This window comes from Cololabis saira, chromosome 19 (genome assembly GCF_033807715.1).
Source record: "Cololabis saira isolate AMF1-May2022 chromosome 19, fColSai1.1, whole genome shotgun sequence".
NCBI lineage: Eukaryota > Metazoa > Chordata > Actinopteri > Beloniformes > Belonidae > Cololabis > Cololabis saira.
The window spans coordinates 40,338,634-40,355,180 of NC_084605.1; the positions used below are offsets into that span (position 1 = coordinate 40,338,634).

The 16,547-nt window shown below is 43.8% G+C and overlaps 2 protein-coding genes and 1 non-coding gene across 3 annotated transcripts in view; 1 reads left to right on the forward strand and 2 right to left on the reverse strand.

The window, feature by feature from the left end:
* Positions 1 to 1,850: 1,850 nt before the first annotated feature.
* Positions 1,851 to 1,921, reverse strand: trnag-ccc (transfer RNA glycine (anticodon CCC)). The gene has a single exon. It is a non-coding gene; the product is annotated as a tRNA-Gly (tRNA).
* A 223-nt stretch (positions 1,922 to 2,144) lies between these two features.
* LOC133419804 (histone-lysine N-methyltransferase PRDM9-like) lies at positions 2,145 to 9,772 on the forward strand. Its single transcript, XM_061709225.1, has 7 exons — positions 2,145 to 2,264; positions 2,615 to 2,720; positions 5,735 to 5,818; positions 6,581 to 6,858; positions 6,953 to 7,020; positions 7,204 to 7,394; positions 7,523 to 9,772. The coding sequence occupies exons 2-7, from the start codon at positions 2,624 to 2,626 to the stop codon at positions 9,487 to 9,489; spliced, it is 2,685 nt and encodes an 894-aa protein (XP_061565209.1). The 5' UTR covers positions 2,145 to 2,264; positions 2,615 to 2,623; the 3' UTR covers positions 9,490 to 9,772.
* The window catches only part of LOC133419805 (neurabin-2-like), a 34,848-nt gene continuing 28,024 nt past the window's right edge, over positions 9,724 to 16,547 (reverse strand). Inside the window, exons 6-11 of the mRNA XM_061709227.1 lie at positions 15,964 to 16,096; positions 14,188 to 14,340; positions 14,034 to 14,087; positions 13,695 to 13,924; positions 13,510 to 13,606; positions 9,724 to 11,680 (exon numbers count right to left, since the gene is read on the reverse strand). Coding sequence (XP_061565211.1) covers positions 11,630 to 11,680; positions 13,510 to 13,606; positions 13,695 to 13,924; positions 14,034 to 14,087; positions 14,188 to 14,340; positions 15,964 to 16,096 — 718 coding nt within the window. The 3' untranslated portion in view covers positions 9,724 to 11,629. The remainder of the gene's footprint in view (positions 11,681 to 13,509; positions 13,607 to 13,694; positions 13,925 to 14,033; positions 14,088 to 14,187; positions 14,341 to 15,963; positions 16,097 to 16,547) is intronic.

A 16,547-nucleotide genomic window follows, 5' to 3' on the forward strand; every position in this document is an offset into this window, starting at 1 on the left:
ATTCACCTGTCTGCAATTACACAAGTGGATATAAAAGCATGCGCAAAGTGGTCCAGAAATACCGTTAACAACAATGGCAGCTTTGGCAGTGTTAGAAGATATCACAAATGGCGCAGTAAGAAGAGAAGGCGTGGACCCGGAGGAGTCTGGTACTCCTACATGTGCGCTCAATTCCACATTGATTGGGATGTACAAAGGAAATTCAATTCAATTCAATTCAATTTTATTTATATAGCGTCTAATACAACAGAGTTGTCTCTAGACGCTTTACAGAGACCCATACCCAGAACATGACCCCCGAGCAGTTATTACATAAACAATGGCAGGTAAAAACTCCCCTAGTGGGAGAAAAACCTGAAGCCAAACAGTGGCAAGGAAAAACTCCCCTTTAGGAGGGAAGAAACCTTGAGCAGGACCAGGCTCATCAGGGGGGACCCTCCTGCCGAGGGCCAGACTGGTGGGTCAGGGACGGCAACAGCACAGCAGGCAGGTGGAAGCAGCAACGGGATGACCGGGGGTGGGGACCGCAGGCCAGCACACAGCTCCCGAAGCTCCGGCCCAATCAGCAAGTCCCAGGTTGGGGTGCAGGGTCAGGAAAAGACTTGTGCTCCGTAATGCAAGCTACAAGCCACCCACGGCCACCTGCAGGACAAAAGAGAGAAAAGGGAGGAGAAGGGGGGGCCAGCAACGGGATGACCAGGGGTGGGGACCGCAGGCCAGCACGCAGCTCCCGAAGCTCCGGCCCAATCATCAAGTCCCAGGTTGGGGTGCAGGGTCGGGGAAAGGTTGAGAAGGGGCAGGGCCAGGGAGAGGAGTCTTGAGGGACGAACATTCTCCCCCGCCCAAAAGGGGCCGTTACCCTGCCCCCCTCACTCCCACACTGCAGGTTCCGGTGTCCGGCAAAGGATGCTGCAACATGGACAAAAGAGAGAAAAGGGAGGAGAAGGGGGGGCCAGCACAAGAAACCACAGGAGCGACTCTGACACACTAAAGTTTACACTACCTAGAGATTTACCAACACCAGCTAGAGGAAATGTGCTTGGATTCATGCCTACGCACAGTTTCATACATCTGGATTTTTTTGTGCGTAGGACGTTTTCTGGATTTAAGCGTAAGCCATGTTTCAGTAGGAAATCCACGCAAGTCTTTGTACATGAGGCCCCTGGAGGATCCAGGCACGACCGTGAGAGCAGGCTCTTCTGGCTCTTCGTCATCATAGGACTGTTGTCACAAACTAAAAAAGCATATGATTATTCTGTTGGAATAGGAAAAATAAAAAACGTGAAATGCAACATGGTGGGAGAAAAGGTTTAAAATGCAAAGCAGAAATCACAGGGAAAATAAACAACCTTTTCACCAAAACAGGCAACTATTGTTGTTATTTGGCGGCCTCTAGTGGACAATAGTGAAACACCACCGCATAGTTGCGGAAATCCTGAGATATATATCTAGAATTTCCCCTTTTTTTAAAGTCACAATTTCAGAATATTCTCTCGTAATTTTGTGATGTTGGAAACTCATACTTTTTTTTATATATATTTTTATACTCACTGTGCATTTTTAAGCAGGATAAATTATTAGTGAATGGGGGTAGGATTAAATTCATTTACACTTCTTCCTACTCCTTTTTGCACATGTAATTAAGATATTAAGTGTTAAAGTATGAGATTCTTTGTTTTGTTGTTTTTTGTTTGCTTTGTTTTTTTTCTTATCTTCTCTTTAATTGTTGTCTTTTACATGTACAAAATAAAATCAAAATCAAATCAAATCAGATAAATAGCATCGAGCTACTGATTTATAGTTAATATATTCTGTGAGTTGCGAGATCTCTGAGCGGGGAGAAAAACACGTGCGCCGCCCGGGAATCGAACCCGGGTCGCAAGAATGGGAATCTTGCATGATACCACTACACCAGCGGCGCCGATGGAGAGATTGCCGCTGACTCCATATATATAGAGAGAAAGAAAAGTCGGAATATAGTGTGTTTTTAAAGGTTTATCATGTATTTACGTATTTGAGGATTTACGAGTATTGAATGACTACCGTTGGAAGCATAATTGTCGAGGAAGAAAATCACTTAACTTAAATTTTATTTTGAAATAACCATAGATGCGTACACTTATTTTGAAAGGCAGTCGCTTCCGGTCCTCTGTCAGTGTGACTGGGATCGTCATGTTTGCTAACCTGCTAGCGGCTAAAATGATCCTTTTCTTCGCGCTGGTTAAAGAGGAACTTAAGGATTATATCTGCTGAACATCGACCAGGTCCAACAAATGATGTGCTTTAACATAGAAAGTCTTGTAGAGAGTTAAAGTTCTCATTTAAAATGTTATTATCGGAGATGCCTTTGCAATATGATGCACGTCCTGCGGTTAAATCTGAAAAAATAATCGCATTTGGTAAAGCAGTGTAGTTTGCTTTGGAAGATTAATTAGCCATATTTCATAGTTTAGTTTATCTGTTTTTTTTCTTATCGAATTGCATCACATTTAAATCTCACATGTGCAGAATTATTACTAATGTTGAGCCAGCTATGTTAGCTTTAGCTTGTGTTGTGTGACCAGCTGACACATATAACTATATATATATAACTAATGATCCTTTACTTTTACAGTATTTACTCATGTCGGACGCGGATAACGACGTGGAGTTGGTTGAAACAACCGAGGAAGTTGTTGAAACAGAAGAATCCCTCCCTGTTAATACCAACACGCCATCAGGTGCAGTACTTTACCTGACAACACTAAAGTTAAACTACAGTACTTTACCTGACAACACTAAAGTTAAACTACAGTACTTTACCTGACAACACTAAAGTTAAACTACAGTACTTTACCTGACAACACTAAAGTTAAACTACAGTACTTTACCTGACAACACTAAAGTTAAACTACAGTACTTTACCTGACAACACTAAAGTTAAACTACAGTACTTTACCTGACAACACTAAAGTTAAACTACAGTACTTTACCTCACAACACTAAAGTTAAACTACAGTACTTTACCTCACAACACTAAAGTTAAACTACAGCACTTTACCTGACAACACTAAAGTTAAACTACAGTACTTTACCTGACAACACTAAAGTTAAACTACAGTACTTTACCTGACAACACTAAAGTTAAACTACAGTACTTTACCTGACAACACTAAAGTTAAACTACAGTACTTTACCTCACAACACTAAAGTTAAACTACAGTACTTTACCTCACAACACACTAAATTAAACTACAATACTTTACCTCACAACACACTAAATTAAACTACAATATTTTACCTCACAACACACTAAAGTTAAACTACAGTACTTTACCTCACAACACACTAAATTAAACTACAGTACTTTACCTCACAACACACTAAATTAAACTACAATACTTTACCTCACAACACACTAAATTAAACTACAGTACTTTACCTCACAACACACTAAATTAAACTACAGTACTTTACCTCACAACACACTAAATTAAACTACAGTACTTTACCTCACAACACACTAAATTAAACTACAGTACTTTACCTCACAACACAGTAAATTGAACTACAGTACTTTACCTCACAACACACTAAAGTTAAACTACTAACAAAAGGTCACATTTATGTCCCTCTTAAAACACTTATTCAATCACTGCCCTAGTTAAGTGTCTTGATGACATAAAGGGCTGGATGTCTCTGAACTGTTTAAATTTTAATGAAAAAGAGACGGTGGTTTTTGGTGGAACAGCCTTCCAGATCTGGGCTCCTTGGCCCGGCATGTAAAACCAACCATCACTAACCTTGGGGTCAAAGTGGATGCAGATCTCAAGCTTGACAGCGAGATCAGGGCGGTTGTCAAATTGAGTTTTTATCATTTGTGGCATCTGGCTAAAATAAAGCCAATTCTTTCAAGACAGAAGTTTTAAATAGTAATCCATGCCTTTGTCACCACTCAGCTGAACTATTGCAACGCCCTTTATGTGGGGGTTAGTGCTTCCTCCGTCTCCAGATGGTCCAGAATGCTGCAGAACGCCTTTTAACTGAACACGTGACGGAAACATGAGAACATTTCCCCCATTTTAGCCTCTCTCCACTGGCTGCCCATACAGTCTAGGTTTCATTTTAAAATTATTTTATTTGCTTTTAAATCCTTGAATGGTCTTGCCCCGTCGTATCTCTCTGAGCTCCTACACCCTTATACACCCAGTCGCTCTCTCAGATCAGCTGATCTACTGTAGTACTGTAGTACTACAGTACTATAGTTGATCAGCTGATCTACTGTAGTACTGTAGTACTACAGTATTATAGTAGATCAGCTGATCTACTATAGTACTGTAGTAGTACTATAGTAGATCAGCTGATCAGCTGATCTACTGTAGTACTATAGTACTACAGTAGATCAGCTGATCAGCTGATCTACTGTAGTACTATAGTACTACAGCTGATCAGCTGATCAGCTGTAGTACTACAGTATTATAGTAGATCAGCTGATCTACTATAGTACTGTAGTAGTACTATAGTACTACAGTAGATCAGCTGATCAGCTGCTCCTGAGAGCCTGAAACTAAGGCCTCGTTTACACAGAGCAAAAACGGAGGCGTTTTCATGCGTTTTGGCCGTTCGTTTACACGAAAAAGGAGCTCAAAGTCACCAAAAACAATCATTTCTGAAAACTCCGGCCAAAGTGGAGATTTTCAAAAACTCAGTTTTCACGTTTGCGTCTAAACAGAGGAAAACGGAGATTTAGGCTTCAGAACGTCACATTATGAGACAGAAACGTCACCATCGTCATGTGTGCGACCTGTGTTTACAATTAGTTTGGCCACCGTCAATATTTTCTTGTATTTTACCTGTTTTATATTCTAAAGTCACACTTAAAAGTAACTCCACTTCTCTGTCACTCCAAACGAAAGACTGGCAGTCCAGGCTGATTTATGGTTCCGCGTTACACCAACGCAGAGCTACGGCGTAGGGTACGCGGCGACGCGCACCGTACGTAGGCTATGCCGTCGATTTAACGCGGAACCATATTATTCAGGCTTCACACGTGTCATTTGTTGATGTTTTTTTCCAGGATTCTGATTGGCTAGCATGACTTTACGCTTCTCGTTACACTGCCCCCCGCAGGTTTGGCTGCTCATAGCACCCCTTAACAGCATATTTATGCGGGTTCGTGTAAACAAAGAGATTTTGAAAACGATCTTGTGTAAACAATGGAATTTTTCAAAACGTAGAGGGGGAAATATCCGTTTTTGTAAATACCCGGCTATGTGTAAACGGGGCCTAAAAGGAAGCTCAGAGGGGACGGCGCCTTCGCTGTTGCTGCTGCAAAACTTTGGAACAACCTGCCTCAGCAAATCAGACATCATCCTCTCTGTCTGTTTTTTAAATCCCTCCTCAAAACCCACCTCTTCTCCTTGGCTTTTCACACCTAGCAAGACAGTTGAGTTTATTTTATCCTTTTATTCTTTTATCTTATTTTATTCACTTAACCCACCATGATTGTTTTATTTACGTGTCTAATGTTTAACGGTGTTTTGTTTTCCATTCGCCTGTCCAGCACTTTGGACCATATTGTTTTTAAAGTGCTTTATAAATTGACTAGACTTGACTACAAACTACATGCAAGGATTTTGAACAACTTCCCTTCTTGTCTTAATGCAGCTTGATTTGATCCACTTCAAATGTTGACTATCGTAGATTGCCTGCTTCCAGTCAGCTTTAAAAGTTGTGTGTTTGGTTGTTCCTGCAGTGGCACCAGATCTGGAACCGGAACAATCATCCATCCAGAGGCTGCTGAACACGGTGGGACAAGAAGAGAATCATAATGGCTTTTGTAAGTGAAATACTCTTTGCAAGAAAATGTAGATGCATTCAATTCTACCTTCCCTATCTATCCACCCCCTCCCAACTTAGCTCCCGTAGACGGATCCACTGGTATCACTTCATCTACAAAACCATCACTGGAAGCAACCCTTTATATCTTGGCTCACTAGTTAATATCAACATCAGTAATCTGCACCTACATTCAAGCAGTTACATGATGAAACAATTACCTCCTTTGGCCATAATTCATTTCAGTTTGCCGCTGCTAATGATTGGAATCATCTGCAACAAACACTTAAACTTCACACATTCATCCCATTCTCCTCCTTCAAAAACACACTCCCAACATTCATCTGCGATCAGTGCACATGTTTGTAACTCTTCCGGACCAGCGCTAAAACTTTTTACTCATATCTTTTGTGTGTTTTTTATATATGGTGTTTGATTGTTTGTTTCACTGTGATTGTATGTGCTTGACTCTTTGTGCTGCCTCTTGCCCAAGTCGTCATTGTAAATGAGAAACTGTTCTCAACTGACTTACCTGGTTAAATAAAGGTTAAATAAAACTTCATGTCACAACCTCTGGTTATGTTCAGAAGAATACGTTGAAATTCCTCTGAACTGATCTGCAGGGGCTGAAGTGCCTTTCACCACGTGTTCAGACGCCTTCTCTATAAACTCATTTGTTTGTGTAATTCAAAAATGATTTATGTCTAATAGTCATGTTCAATTTTTCCTCTCTTTTCCTTTTTGCTCTATATTTTCTTTTCAGGTTGTGAGGAGTGTCTCACTCTCTTCCAGAACCAGTATGGTCCTGATAAAACGAATGGCCCATCTTTTATTCTTGACTTCCCAACGAGCATGGGGGTCCCCCAGAGGGCCCTGCTCACGCTGCCGTACGGCCTGATGATCGGTAGGTCCAGCATTCCTGGTGCCGGAGTCGGGGTCATAAATCATGGAGCGCTGGTGTCTCCTGGAATGCATTTTGGACCGTTTGAAGGAGAAGTGACATCAATGGAAAATGCCATGGAAAGCGACGTCTCCTGGGAGGTGAGATTTAAAATATTCAACCAGACTTCCTTCTGTAAGCATGCACAGTATGGGTATTGGGTTTTTTTTTTCTTAATACTGAATTGTTCTGCAGATTCACAAAGGAGAAGACCAGTACGAGTATATTAATGCCACCAAAGATTCATACTCAAACTGGATGAGGTACGGAATTCTAAATCACTGCATCTATCTATTTAGCATTTCTTGTTGACATCAGAAAATTCTTCAAAATTATGGTAAAGAAAAGGGTAATTTTGCAGATTAACACATTTGTGACACTTTCAGAGTGACTGGAAACACCACTGATCTTATTTTATGATTCCTCACAACTTTATTTTTATTCAGGTACGTCAACTTTGCTCGCAGTAAAGAGGAGACAAACTTGTTGGCAGTCCAGTACAAGGGTAGCATCCTGTTTCACTGCTGCCGCTCTATCCGTACTGGAGACGAGCTCACCATGTGGCCCAGCAGCAACCTGACCGCTCATTTCAGCAAAGCTTGGGCCCACATGTGGCTTTTGAAGTTACACGCAGCTGGTACCTTTTTGCTTATTCTCAAACTTTATGCCAAAATGTGTCCTGTGCAATCACTTTTAAGTGAACTAAAAACAATTTTTTGCCCCTCCCCCCCCTTTTTTTTTTTTTTTTTTTTTTTTAAATTGTAGAGACTAGTATACCTGCCACAGCTCCTGTCTTCCAGTGCTCCCACTGTCGTCTCTCCTTCACCACAGAGGCTTTCCTCCAGCGACATGCCGGAGACTTTCACCCGCAGCCTAAAGCCGGTGAACGCCACGCTTCTGCAGACCCGGGTCAATCTGCCGCGCTTGTCCCGGGATTAGCTGGCGATTCCCTCAAGTCCAATACGTGCGACGATTGCGGAAAGGTTTTCAAGCAAATGCCTCACCTCACGAGGCACAAGCTGTGTGTCCACTCGAACAAGCGCCCGTACTGCTGCCCGCATTGCAAGCGAAGCTTCAGCCAGGCGTCTGGTTTGATCAGACATCAGCGCGTCCACCAGCAGGAGTATGTAATACAGGTTTTGAAGAGGAATGAAATAGCTGTTAAAACCGAAGGCTGTGCAGCAGAGGAAGAAGGTTTTAATCCTGCAGAAGCAGTTGTATCGGAGGAAACGCAGGACATGGATCAAAGTGAGAATCCGCATGAAGCTACGAGTGCAACAGAGACTCTAAACGCTGCGGATGATGAGGCTGAATGTCGGCTGAATTGTTCAGACTGTGATAAGAGCTTCACAAATGAAGCGGCTTTCAAAAAGCACAAGGTAACGGTTCACGAGAAGTTGCGTCCGTACGTCTGTGCTGTGTGTCAGAAATGCTTCCGTCAATACCACGACCTGAACAGGCATCTGCAGAGACACCAGAAGGAAAAGGAAAGGAGCGATGAAATGACTCCGGACACAGGGGATCCCACCGTTATGCCCTTCAGCTGCGCCAAGTGTGCGGTGACTTTCTCCTCCGTAGACGCCCTGCAGCAGCACATCAATGAGATCCACTCGGACGACGCCTCCAGCAAAAACCAAGAGGCCGGTTTGCTTCCTTCCAGCGTCGACTCGGCCCAAGATCCTCCGTCTCTCAGGCCTCAGCGTCTCGGAGCAAGATCGAAAGTTTCCGCCGTCACCAAGCTGTTGGCACCCAAGCGGAAAGCAGCCACCTCAGCTCAGACTGAAGCAGAGGCGGCCGGCCTCAAAAAAGCCGTGTTGGCCAAGTGCAAGTGGTTCAGCTGCAACCGCTGCAAAAAGACCTACGAGAACCCCGACGATCTGAAAGCACACAAGTGTCACCTGAAGCAGCTCAAATGTGGCCAATGCGGCGCAGCGTTTTCCAAGATCGGTTACCTGAAGAGACACGAGCGGGTGGCGCATGTCAAGAATAAATCTTACAGATGTGAGCGCTGCAGTAAAGACTTCTCCACATCTGGCAAGCTTAAACAGCACGAGAAAAACAACTCCTGCATGAAGTACCACTGTGCTTCGGAGCACTTCCCCTGCTCCTTCTGCCAGTTCTCCTTCACCCTGAAGAGCTACCTTATCAAACACATCAAGAGGCATCACCCCGTGGAGTTTCTGTCCCGCGACCAGGAAAGCCTGGCGAGTCAGCTGGACGAGAAGGGCGGCGAGTACACGTGTCCGCACTGCGGGACAGACTGCGAAAACCAAAAAGCGTTCAAATCCCACATGTGCTTCCGGCAGCTGAAGGTGCTGTACCTGTGCACGGACTGCGGGAAGAGCTTCACCAACCACTACAGCCTGAAGCAGCACCAGCGCATCCACACGGGCGAGAAGCCGTACAGCTGCCAGCACTGCGGCAAGAGCTTCTCCTACGTGGGCCAGCTCAACGTGCACCTGCGCACCCACACGGGGGAGAAGCCCTACCTGTGCACGCACTGCGGGGAGAGCTTCCGCCAGTCGGGGGACCTGAAGAGGCACGAGAGGAAGCACACGGGCGTGAGGCCGTACAGCTGCCCCGAGTGCAGCAAGAACTTCAGCCGCCCGCAGAGCCTCAAGGCTCACCAGATGCTGCACCTGGGACAGAGGATGTTCAAGTGCACGCAGTGCGGGAAGAGCTTTTCCAGGAACTATCATCTCAGGAGACACCACCAGAAGATGCACACGTAGTCCCGTCACGTTTGAAAGACTGGAAATACCACTAAGGATTATGTCATATTTTGTGTACAGCAGTAGCCCTTATTTAAACGAAAGCCTTTAATTTCCCGGAACAAAGTTGTTTGGACTAAATGGACTAATGGACAGTGAAACTGATTATTCTGCATTTGCCAAAGGTTTGGCAGAGGTTTTCCTTTAGTTTGTCATTTTGGTTTGAAATAAAAACAACAAAGTTAACCGTCACTGTTGACCATTTATTCCACAAAACATACAATGCAAAGCATGTGCACTGTACAAGCCTTAATATTATGAAAATAGTCACAACCATGCCTGTTTTTTAATTAAGTAATCCTAGATTTTAAATATTTTAATTGTTTTGTTTTTTTAGTCATCCAGAGCTACTTTTTACATGACACAGTCTAACTGACTATTTGACCCTTTTTGCACCGCTTTCATCAATTTTTTTTGTTTGCTTTTCTCGTTTTTGTCCTTGTTAGCTCACGTGGCCTTATTGACTATATTATAAATATTACATAAAATGAAAACTTTGCAGTCAGTCAGACCTGAATGATACAAACGTACAGTAACACGGGTCGACTGGTTGCAGCTACGTGTAAACTGAAGCGGGCGGAGAGCCGGCAGTGATTCCTCGTGTCTCTCTCAGCCATGTCGAGAGCAGCTGCTGGTACAAGACGAAAAATGTGCTGCTGGTAACTTCTCCTTCAAACCTACGGAAGAGTGTGAGGGCCAGGCAGGAGAAAAATACAAATATTTTAGAAGAGGAAGATTTTTTTTTCATTATGCACTTTGAGAAAAAAAGTCGAAATGTTGAATAAAAAGTCAAAATGTCAAGATTAATGTTGAAGTACAATTATGATAAAAAAAATGTAAATGTTGAGAAAAAAGTCAAAATTTCGTGAATAAAGTTGAAATGTTGAGAAAAAAGTTGAAATGTTGAGAAAAGGCGAAATTTCGTGAATAGTTGAAATGTTGAGAAAAAAGGCGAAATTGACTTTATTCACGAAATTTCGACTATTCTTGAAATTGTATTTCAGCATTAATCTCGACATTTTGAATTTTTTCTCGAAATTGTATTTCAACATTAATCTCGACATTTTGACTTTTCTCGAAGTGCAAAATAAAAAAAATCTTCCCCTCAAATATTTTTTCTCCTGCACGGCCCTAATACTCTTCCATACAAACTCCTCACTCCTGTAGCGGTTCGTTCATCAGTAGTCCTAGCTAATATCGATTATACAAGTCCGTAACAACATCCACTTGACGGGCGGGAGGGGTCGTTGTTGGTGGAGCAGCAGTTGTGGAGGCTCGTTTCTGTGGTCCTTTTTTTTTTTTACTTTTTTTTTTTTTCTTTTTTTTAAAGATGCAAGTGATGAAACCAAAGGGGTTGGTCGGTTATTGACGAGTTCTAATGAGTAAAAAATAAACAAACACTTCTGAAAGGTAGGCAACACGTGGTTCTCCAGGTTTTGTGAGTTCCCTATGAATGCTGGGTAACAGCGTTGAAGACGCGTCACTCCCGCTGATTCCTCCGCTGATTCCTCCGCCGCTGCGATGTGCCGCGTCTCTTCCAGTGCAATAGTCCCTCCGCTTCAAACCTCCCATCACATCAAATATACAACAAACCCTCATGTTCATTAGTTTATATTAATGTTAAATGTTTTACACGTTAAAAGTTTTTTGTTTTGTTTTTTTACAAACCAAACTTGATTGTTAAACCACACAGTATCACATCTGTACAAACGAGAAAAGAAATAAAGAAAAATCACAGAATTAGGCAAAAGAAAGAGGATTTAGTTTTTTTTGTTGTGTTTTCTTTTTTCTTTTTGGCAATTCAAAGCAACAGCTTGGTCCGTCACGAAACAACAAATTAAAAGAGTAAAATACTGAAGTCTGAGTAGGAAAGAACGGTCCGTCAGGAGAGTCCGTGTTTGGAATGATGACGCGTCTTCCCGTTCCCGTAAATGTCAACAGAAAAACAGGGTTATAAAGGGTTAAGTGACTGAAACACGAGGCCTGAGGACGAACGCGACCAAGCTCATGGTGGGGGACGAGAGATACCCTGCAGTTCATTCTGAGCACAGTAACACTCCTCCTCCAGGTGAAGTATTACATGTTTAGAGGGAAAAGGCTTCTATAAAGGTTCAGATTTCAGCTCCTCCACCCTGCACTCCAGGTCAGCCACCTACGGAAGAGACCAAAAGGAAATTAAGACACCCAGAAACTGCTGCCGTGTGCATAATGATCAGTTTCCTAACAGTTCAGCATGTGCAGTTTATATTTATGATCATTTCTATGTAGTATATTGATCTGGTGGAGCTTTATTCATGACACAAGCCCTCCCCTTTATTCCAAATTGCTGCCTCATTGTAAGACCTGGTGTGTCAGACACTTTTACTCATTGATGATTATACTAAGCTTTAAATTGCTAAAGGCAGTAAACTTAATTACTGCGCAAAGATCAAATACACTAAAGAGAACCTGGACTCGGCAGATTTTCCAGCCGAATATTGACCTATAAATATGCAAATAAAGATCTCCCTGGCATGTTATTTCAAAGAGGAGGGACTACTTTAACTCATAGTCCTCCATACGGACGGATAATGATTTTACTGAATCCCACCTAAAACAGGAAACACTGAAACACTCGCTTGAAAATGGTGCTTTTCTTCTTTATCTCTGTGGTATTTAGCTTTTTAGCTTTTCGTCTGGCCGTTCTGGACCTCTCTTAACTTATCTCATCTACATCTGTGAGCTTTTTTTTCTGTTTGCAGTCTCCGCACCTTTGGTGTTAGGAGCCCCGTTGTTCTGTGATATCAGGTGAAGACATGAACATAAACAAGTCCTTCCTTCAGAATCCTTTTTTTTTTTTTTAAACTTAACTTTTTTATTTCCATTGGGCCAGTATCAGCCTTCAAAGTCCGGCCCACACATTAAGCCAGAAAAGCCCTCACACAAATCCTGAAACTTGGAAATATAGCAGCCAGGTTCACGGAGATGAATGGAAATCTTTCTTTGTCCTCACTAAGCAAAGCCACTTGTTTTCTGGCTGACACAGCTCTTTGTCTGGGCTGGAGATCAGCACTATGAGCGGCCGGGGCATTGTGGGGGTTCAGAGTCCTGCCCGGGGACACGGCGGTCATGGCGGGAGCGTGAATGGATCCAGAGCTTCTGACTGGACGGTAACAGTACCAGTACATTAGTCCACAGCCTTCCCACCACCTTTGACCTTCCTGACACCAGCAATGATTCAGTCAACTCAACTTGATGACTCAAAACACCTTTTCAAAGAGTTGGAAGAGGACCGTGTCTAATGACGGTGTTGTTAGGAACCAGGGCTGGGGATCCATTCAAATGTCAAGAATTGATTTGATTCTGATTCTTAAGATTCAGAATCGATTATCGCGATTTGGTTCTATCCGATTATCGGATAGATACACTTCAGGTGGAGCTTTGATAGGATTATTACACACACACACACACACACACACACACACACACACACACACACACACACACACACACACACACACACACACACACACACACACACACACACACACACACACACACACACACACACACACACACACACACACACAGGCTTGTTCACCTGCATACTTGCTCTGTAGTTTTTGGGGTTAGTTAGCGGTAGCTTAGCCTAGCCTAGCCTAGCTTAGCTCAGACTGTGATCAGATATCAAGATTTGGGTCGATTGCTGCTCGTGTTTTGGTCGGCTCCGTGACGGTTTCGTGTTTGTGGTTTTTGTTGCAGATTTGTATGTGTATATATATGTATGCGTATGTATGCGTATGTATATGTATATATGTTAAATATACTAATAATGCACATATGCCTTAGGTTTTTACCAGCATGGTATTAACCATTAATATGTGTGCAGACAAGGTAAAAAAAAAAAAAAAAAAGACATACGAATGGATTTTTAGGAATTAATATGAGAATCGATTTAGAATTTTTCAACAAGGCCTATTAGGAACAGTGAACAACTCTCACCTGTTCCTCCAGTTGTCCCGACTCCTCCTTCAGGAGAGAGGCTTCAGCTCCAGCTTGTGCACAACGCTGAGTCTCCTTCTTCAGGTACTCAATCTCCCTGTTAAACAAACCAAACATCAGATCTGGGTTGACGTGTTCCAGCTCCAGCTCCAGCTCCAGCTTCCCTGCTGGCGGTCCGGTCTTACTTCTGCTGATACTCCTTGATCAGGCGTTTGGCTTTGCTGTATTTGCGTTCCAGCGCCTGGTACTGGGCCTGCGTCTCCTTGAGGTGCTCGTCCACCGCCTGGCACAGGCTCTGAGCCTCCATCCAGTAGCCCTCCAGCTTCTCCATCCGCTCCTTGTTCTCCTGCAGGGTCTGCTCCAGCTGGGCTTTATCCATACGCCAGCGCTGCTTGTCCTGCTCCGCGTGGTGCAGCTGTAGCGACGGATCGAGCGTCCGCTTTAATCACATTATCATATCGACAGACAAAACTCCTCTTGTTCCCAAAATGACACATAAATATTATTCATAGTAATAGATTTACCTTTCTCTTCAGCTGCTGGATCTCCGCTTGAGTCACAGCGTGTTTAATTTGGAGCTTTAACAAAGACACAGACAGATGATGCAGAGTTTTAAATACCAGCGTTAACGTTAAACACACGAGTGGAGAGAAAAAGCTGCGAGGAGTCGTGTCCCACCTCCTTGTATTTGTGCGCCAGCTTCTCAGGGTCCGTCTCCAGAGGAGACATGTCCTCGTTCTCTGCCAAGTCAAACACCTCGATGGCGCTGGGATACGGCGGACTGGCCTCTTCATCATCGTCCTCCTCCTCATCTGTGCCATATTCACCGCCCTGCAGGGTCAGGAACACATGGACATGAAATAAAAGAAGGTAGAAGGAAGCATTTAGATGGCAAAAGCTGAATTGGGGTCTTTTTATAAACACTTATACTCAAGGTCTTATTTTACAAGTAAAAATTTTGAAATTGTGTCATTTAAAACAGGCTTGGTTTAATTTTTACAATAAAAATCTCATAGTAGACGAGAATACAACACATTTAATGGAGATTCTCTTCATTGCATTGACACCAAATGGCCACTAGATGGCGCAAAGAACAACATTTCACCCTAACGTCCCCCTTTTATGCAACCCCACTGCTTTTCAAGAACCACCCTGCTTTCTTCCTGGTCATGAACAGAGCCAGCTCCTCAGACATTACACCACATCAAGGGCAGCTCCTTGAGCACCAGTAGTTTCACCAAAGTGAAAACAGTGAAAAGCTGAGACCTGATCAACAAAACAACAAAAGGCTTTCCAGGACACAACATGAGTCATCCTGATTTGTCCTCATTTCTGAGCTCAGCTGATCGTGCTGCTGCTTACATGCTGGACGCTGCTTTTACCGTTTATCGGAGTAGTGAGATAAATGTCATAATCCTGAAGGGAAACAGAGACACAGCGAGGACTGGAAAAACACCGCCTTGTTTTTCATTTTCATGTAGCACTTTGAGTCTGGAGGTTAGATCATCATTAAAGGCTCTCCAATAGAATAATGGGGATGTGATGCAGCTGGAACAGTTAACAGGGAGCTGTGTTTGCTGGCAGGTGGAAGGAGAGGAGATTCTCCACCGTTCTGATCCAGTAACTCTCTCTTGGTGCTTTTCCACTAGAACCTACTCAGCTCGGCTCTCCTCGCCTCGGTTTGGTTCTTTTCCACCAGGAGTCTAACGTGTCGAGTAGATACTTTTCTGTATCTATTCTGCCGAGGTTCTAAGCTGCTGAGTCGGCTGTATCTGACATCATCACACTACAGACCACCGATTGGTCGGGGGGTTGGAGTCAGACGTCTGAGTCAGCAGGAGGAAATCAGAGAAAGAGACTCTGACGGATTCTTGTTCATTTTATTCGACAGGCAACGGCAGCAGAAGTCTGTTTGGTGATCCAACTCTGAGGGTCAGATGTTCATAAAAAAAAAGGGATCTAGACGGCGATAAGGAACGACCAGATCCACCAGGAGCTCTGTCTCTTCATAGCTGCTCACGGCTCCAGCTGACTTTTCAGCAGCACTGAGACAAACTAAAAAAATAAAAAAACGCTGCCGCTTGAAGCTTCTCTCACTCTCATTTTAACTTGATATGGAACACAACCACAGACCCAGCAGCACATCTATCATCTCCTCCAGGTTCTACATCTTTAGTGTTGTTGTCTTCTTCCTTTAGATCACACAATCAAATACGTCACAGCAGTTTCTCCAACCTCCTACTTCTGCTCCAGGTGATGAATTGTAGTGGAAAAGAAACCAGGCTGAGTAGAGCCGAGTATGTGCTAGTGGAAAAGCACCATTAGAGTCTGGAGGTTAGATTAAAGGCTCTCCAATAGAATAATGGGGATATGTTGCAGCTGGAACACAGGGAGCTGTTTGCTGCAGGTGGAAGGTTGTGATCCAGCAACTCTGTGTGTGAGTCTCAGACCAACCTCCTGTTCATCCATGTACTGGTTGTAGCGCTGCTCCATCATCTCCCTCTGCCAGCGCTCCTGCTCCAGCGTCTGCTGGATGAGCTGGGCCACCTCGCTCTGCTCGCCCGGCTTCTCTCGCCCAATCACAAACCTGCATTAAGACATACATTATTCAGACACAGCGCTCAACCCACACCGTGACCACAGGGGCTACCTGGACTGAACTCAGCTTTTATATGGTGCAAACTTGCTGCACCCCCCGTTCACCACTGAGCAATGACACTTGCACATTAGGGACAACAGGGTTTTTCTTAAGTGGCAAGAAACTGTGAGCGACATGTGAACCCTGGTCTCTGCAGACACAGCTCTGCACACGGCCGGGATGGGATGCAAAGTGATCACAAACTGTTTATGCATGCACCCGTCCACAGTTTGAGTCTATAAATGGCGCCAGTTAAGTGCTGGCAACTCTTCCCGGGAGTGGCACCCGGCCAAGATAGCAGCAACGGCACAAAACAGAATCCTCAATGAAGAAAGAAGAATCCATGAGTGAAAGACTGGCAAACATCTCTGTTCATGAGGTGCTGAGCAGCAGGGCAGAG